Consider the following 6,115-nt stretch of genomic DNA (forward strand, 5'->3'; position numbering starts at 1 on the left):
GGTTTGCGAGGGTGCAGAAAGGGTTTTGCCAAGCGGAAGGTGGTCAAAGCGCGAGGATGTTTGCAAGAGGGAAAAAAATTCACCGAACAGACTTGCTGCGAGGAAGAAGTTTTGCGCGGGCCTTGGCTTTGTACAGGAGTGTGGGGGCGTGCGTGGGGTGCTCTGGAGGGGTGAGCTGCAGGACACCCCTGTCCCGGGGGGACGGGGCCCTGAGCGTGGGGACAGGGGACAGCAGCAGCCCACGCTGCGCCCCGGGGCCGGGGGGGATCCTGGAGGTGCTGTCACACCGTACCAAGGCTTGCAGATGGTGCCAGGAGCCACGGCCAGCCCCAAGGTGGGGTCAGGGTAAACTTGCCACCCTGTTTACCAAGAAATAGGGGGGATTCGTGCAGCGGGTGGGGCAAGGGCTGCAATAAATGCCGCAGTGATCAGCTTAAAGGTGGTTTGTAGAAAATACCTTCAGAGAATTGCTTTTGGGCCCCTTATCTTTGTGCCTTGGGGGCACGGAAGACCCGGGATGCTTGGCCGTGGGGGACAGTCGGGTTTCCTTGCTTTGCCCCAGGCCTTGCCCGGCCCGGGGTCGGGGCGTGCGCTCCTGCACACGCTGTGCATCCCCTGACACCGTTTTTTCTTGCACGGGTTGCTCAAGCTTTGAGGTTAAACACGGGGAAAGTGGGAATTAACCCCGGGCCCCCGGTGGCCCCACGCTCTGCTTTCAGCCGGGAGGGAAGGGGCCTGGCCCGGCGGCTCGCTCCTCCCTCAGCCGTCCCCCCCCGGGGACAAGCCCGGCTCCCAGGATCCCCGCGGGATTTTCTCGGGGGTCTTGGTCCCGCGTGGGAAAGCGGCGGCGCGGCCACGCCCCCTCGGCGCTGAACCCACGCCCCCTCCGTGTAAACCCCGCCCCTCCCCGTGACGCCATCAGCGGGCGCCGGGGGGCGGCGGGCGCCCCTGGCGGCGGCGCGAGCGGCGGCGACGATGGCGGCCGCCTCGGTGTGGAAGGGGCTGGTGGGGCTCGGCCTCTTCGCCCTGGCCCACGCGGCCTTCTCGGCGGCGCAGCGTGAGTGAGCGGGCGGCGGCGCCGCCTGGGGGGGGCTGCGGCGCGGGGAGGCCCGTCGGGCCCCGTCACCACCCCCCAACGACAGCCAGGAGAGCTCCGGGGCGGGGGCCGGGCCGGGCCGGGCCGCGGCGGCGGCGGCATCATCATCCTCATCATCCTCATCCCCGCGGCGCCGCCGAGCCCGCCGGCCGGGGTGGCCCTTGCCCTTGCGGGCCGGACTGCGGGGAGAGCGGAGCCAGCGCTCGCCGGGAACTTGCCGGGAGGAGCGCGGGGCTCGCCCCGTGCAGGCGCCGCGGCAGCCAAGGCAGGGTGGGGACGGGAGAGCTGAGCTGCCGGCCGGCGGATCGCGCCTTCATCCCCTGCATCTGCCGTTCCCGCAGCCGTCCGACACCCTGGCAGCGAGGAGGGGAGGGCTCGGGGTCCGGGGCCAGCCGTGCTCGGGGGAAGCAGGGTCTCCAAGCAAGACTGGGAGCAGCCCGGCTGCCTGGAGATGGTCGGGGCTGACACATGTCCATGAGCTACAGCAAGTTTTGGGGGGGGGGGTTGTATTGCCGTTTATTCGCTTATGCAGGGTGTTTGATGTGTCTGTATGTTTCTGTTTTGTAGATCGTTCTTATATGAGATTAACAGAAAAGGAAGATGAAACATTGCCCATAGATGTAAGTTTTAAGTTTTTACAACGTTTGAAAGGTGTAATGCCGTGTGGATAGTTTAGTGGCTCTCAATTGCTTTTGTTTTTTAATGTGATAGGCAAGAATAAAGGGTAGTTTTTATGTTGCACTTTCATTTGAGCTCCCTCTGTCAAAAAGAACCATATCTTCTATCCCAACTTCCTGCAATGTGTTGTATCTGTCAGAGGGAACAAACCCCAGGCCCAGACCTCCCTCTCCTTCTTTAGAACTGGCCTGAAGCGTCTTGTCCCGGAATTCCCTGAACATAGCTCAGAGAGCTTTTGCATTTTTCTCCTCCTTTGCAGCATAAACATCCTCCTCCCTCTGGCTTTTGTTGGCTGACATTGGTTTATCCAGTGTGGCTGCGTGTCCATTTGATCCCAGCACAACCTGCTTCAGGAAGGTTATTTTTTAATTTGTTTTATTTGCTTGTTTTTTAAATTCCACTTTGATTATTATCTGTTCCATTTTTGCTTAATCAGAAGGGGTAAGGAGATCAAATACCCACAACAACCAGGCACAGCATTTGAACTGAGCAGCAGCTGCCACCGCTGCACAGCGTGTGTTGGCAGCCAACTTGTTTCTCAGAGAGAGTATTGGATCCTTAAGTGCCCAAGAACACAGTGTTTTGTTCTAAGGATCTTGCTGAGGAGCTGTGTGAAGTTTGTGCAACACAGACTGGATGTCAGGTAGCTGAAGCTCTTCGCAGCTCTGCCACCGGTTTGCCGTGCTAAATAGGCGGGGTATTTAATCTTCCCGTGCCTCAGTTTCCCTCCTGTTGAATTGCCCACCTCTGTAAAGCATTTACAGTCGCTGGATGAGAAGCGCAAGAAACACTGTTTGAAAGATGAGATTTTTTTTAGTAAATATTAAGAATATGAAGTAATGTGTGTTGCATTGTGCTTCCCTCTGTTACAGATAGTTCTTCAGACTCTGTTAGCCTTTGCAGTTACCTGCTATGGGATAGTACATATCGCAGGAGAATTTAAAGACATGGATGCCACTTCAGAACTAAAAAATAAGTATGTTTTATTTCTTCTTTTCATAAACATCTGTATCTGCTACTCTAGACAAACTGAACACTCTGAAATAGCTCGCTCTTTAGCTCAGTTCTTAAATACGTGTTTTAGACAATAACACTGAGAGGAACAGCCACACCTGGGAAAGCCAACAATGTCTTGAATTTCAGAGAGAGTTAGATAACTGGAACACATTGAATAAACTTCTTGCTTTTCCTCATCCCAAATCCTGCTGTGCAGAGTTGGTAGAGAATTGAAGTGTCTACGTGGGAAGTAAGAGCTCAGCAGTCACAAACTGCTGTCGTGAGGTGGTCTCATAGACCACCACCCTCTGTTTGCCTTTGCTTCTTTACAAGAGTCTGAATTATTTGAATCTCACACTGAACTATCCAAGGCAGAATATCGGAAAGACTAAGGAAATAAGGAAATTTGAATCGAGATTTTGAAAAGGATGTGAAATTGGAGGGGCAGACACAGCCTCTCTGGCCATTTCCAAAAACACAGGGGAGTATGGAAAGTAAACAAGTTGACATTGTTGTATTTCATAGCTTTTACCTAAACCCCTTAGCTTCAGGCACAGAAAGGGATGGAAAGCTGACAGTAAACAGCATCAAGGTGTTAACACAAGTGACAGCTGAACTAAGGCTGGCATGTTTGGCACGTGTGCTTGCAGTAATCCACAGGCCTGCCCCTAAGCCGAAGGAAGGAAGGTGAAGTTTGTCTGTGGGGTGGATAACCTCTGCCTATTGAGCAGTCAGTATTTCGTGCTTGGCTTTGTATTTCCTTCTGTGGTTTGGTTTAGGAAACTTAGAAAGTGAGAAAGAATTTTGGATTCAAAACTTGTATTTCTGTGTCTGTAAAAGCTGGTATACCCTACACCAACTCTTCTAAACCCCCTGTTCTAAAAGAGTATTAACGTTGACTTTTTACATTTATTTTGAAGGACATTTGACACGTTAAGGAACCATCCGTCTTTTTATGTATTTAATCATCGTGGTAGAGTATTGTTCCAGTCCCCAGACACAGTGAATTCTTCTTCAAACCAAGATGCTTTGTCATCCAGCTCATCACTGAAATTTCGAAAACTTGAACCTCTGCGCCGCTAAGACTTTTACAGATTATAATAATAATCCAGGACACTGAGATGTAATATTCAAGTCGGGGATGTAAACACTTTTTTAATTTCTGGAGCAGTATTTATATTGATCTTCCAGACTTTATAAAGTATATATATATAAACTAAGGACCTTCTTTGTACACTGTTAATGAAAATGACTGAATTGTGAATTGGCAATGCAGTGTAAATTATTCTACAGTTATGCTGTGAAACACATCTTCAAATTTTCATATATTAAACCAAGTTGCAGGTGACTTAACTTCAGTTAAAACAAAGAGCAAGCTAGTTTTTACTGCAATTAATGTTCTTTGACAAGAGAGAATGTTTGAGTGCTATTTATTTTCTGTTTGCTTGCACTACAGTTTATGGAACTCCTTCAGAAATACTGTGTGCACTGCATCACTTAACAGCAGAAAAAGGGGCAGTGTCTCCTGTTCCTAGAATGCCTAGGAGACCTGCATGGTGTAGGCACGGGAAGTCAAAAGATTGCTTTCATTTTTATTTTTTTACAATGCTGAAAAATAGTTGTGTGAAGGGTTTGGTTTTTTTCCTAGTTTTTCATTATCATGTTATTTCCTTGTTGCCCTCCTTCATTTAAATGCAAACTGTCCCATGTTGCCCCACGTTGCCTGGGATGTGGCTGTACAGTCGGTGCCTGTGTGGGGGAGGCAGCTCATGTCTGATCACATAGATAATTTACCACGCTCAGCTCGTTTACCCACTGTATTTATGTTCTCTTTGGTTGTGAATATGGGAATGTTCATCAGATGGCTGAATGTGGTGTTGGCACCAGATACAAGTTCCCGAGTCATATTCTATGAAAAGAATTTAAGTATCAATAATACCCATCCTGTCAGTGGTCCAGCAGCCAGGTCTGTTTGCTGGCACTAGCACAGTACAGGTAATCAACCGGTCACGGTACAGCTATCCCCTTTTCTGCCAACAGCCTCTCAATTTGATTTCTTTTTTCCAGCTGAGCCCTTTGTTGATTTAAGATTACTGTCTTGATTTCATGTATTAGGACAGATGATACAGTCCTTAACTCTTACCGACATCTAAATTCTCATCTACCCTTAGGGGCTGAATCAGTGCTAAAATTTGTCTTGGTCTGGCATTTCACCTACCTGATATAGCAAAGGGATGGTAGTTTGAGATACTGATGGGGCCAACTAGAATTTTGCCTAGTCTGAGGATGTCTCACGCAGCCTTTTGTCCTAGCATCTGTTTTTTTTTTTTTAAACTGTTAAGAACTGTCAAAGGCAAGAAGCTTAGCAAAAATACTGTGTAAATCGAAGCCTCTTTTTCTAGCTCTGCCCATCCTATGGAGTGGGTGCCCCAGTGCTAGAGCAATATCCATAGCTGCTGCTCTACAATCACTCTTAAGCATCTGGGTTTGGTTAGAAAGGGTTACTCTGCCAGCTGAAAGCATCTGAGCTGCCAGATTACTTCCTAAAGTGTCCTGGTTCCCCCCTAGCTGGTGTCACAAATCAGCTGCTGTCACCGAAGGCTGCAAAAATAGTAAGTATCAGGTCAGATCTCCATTGCGGACAGAGCTCTTCCCTTGGGGAAGAGGGCTGCTGTGCAGCAGCCGCTGCGTGGAGGAGAGGGTTGAACGCTGGCCAGGTGACCTTGCGAGGCACAGAGGAGAGACAGAACTAGCAGAGGGAGGGAGGAGCAAGGCAGGAGGTCAGTAACCACTGTACCAGACTGATACTGCAACTGTGGTTGGCAGGGAGCCACTCGCAGAGGGTCTCTTAGAGCAGGGCTGCTCACCCCTCATGTCTAAGAAGCCCCATTTGTGCTACTGTAAGGCTACGTGGACCCGCCCGAGGCGGAGGTGCTGCTGTGGGCCGGGGTGAGCGGAGAACATCGTCTGCTGCTCAGAGCGAGTCCTGCTACAACACCCTGTTGGCTGCATCAGGTCTCTTCTCGTGACAAGTAGCCTTACTCCTCAGCAGCAATGGTTATATCACAAAGCTGTACAAATTATTTTTTCTTATTGATCTCGCAATGTCCAATAAAAATTGATATCCTTAAAGTTTTTTGGAGTTTATTGGTTTATTTCTGACCACCCTGGAGCCTGCTGCAGCAAATCCCTGATGACTGAATATTTGGAAGTGGCTGCTTAGCATTGACAAGAAGCAGTTGCCTTAGTTAGGGCAGCTCTGTGTGAAAGTGCATGCCTGGCCTGGTGTTCATTACTACGAGATAAGATCAGTACGGGGAATCAAAATAGCATGCTGCAAGTAGC

General features: G+C 49.8%; 1 protein-coding gene across 1 annotated transcript; it reads left to right on the plus strand.

Annotated features, from left to right (window-relative positions):
• Nucleotides 1-917: 917 nt before the first annotated feature.
• On the plus strand, nucleotides 918-5,902 carry MMGT1 (membrane magnesium transporter 1). The gene is made up of 4 exons (XM_074882746.1): nucleotides 918-1,057; nucleotides 1,664-1,716; nucleotides 2,647-2,750; nucleotides 3,691-5,902. Exons 1-4 carry the CDS (start codon nucleotides 976-978, stop codon nucleotides 3,851-3,853), a joined length of 402 nt encoding a protein of 133 aa, XP_074738847.1. The 5' UTR covers nucleotides 918-975; the 3' UTR covers nucleotides 3,854-5,902.
• Nucleotides 5,903-6,115: the final 213 nt, after the last annotated feature.

The sequence above is a fragment of the Strix uralensis genome, chromosome 13 (assembly GCF_047716275.1).
Source record: "Strix uralensis isolate ZFMK-TIS-50842 chromosome 13, bStrUra1, whole genome shotgun sequence".
NCBI lineage: Eukaryota > Metazoa > Chordata > Aves > Strigiformes > Strigidae > Strix > Strix uralensis.

What these genes read in the sequence shown, in the direction of transcription:
- MMGT1 (XM_074882746.1), top strand. Translation starts at nt 976, where the DNA reads ATGGCGGCCGCCTCGGTGTGGAAGGGGCTGGTGGGGCTCGGCCTCTTC. An exon ending in GGCCTTCTCGGCGGCGCAGC is followed by an intron (nt 1,058 to 1,663) that starts GTGAGTGAGCGG and finishes TCTGTTTTGTAG; the next exon opens with ATCGTTCTTATATGAGATTA. An exon ending in ATGAAACATTGCCCATAGAT is followed by an intron (nt 1,717 to 2,646) that starts GTAAGTTTTAAG and finishes CCTCTGTTACAG; the next exon opens with ATAGTTCTTCAGACTCTGTT.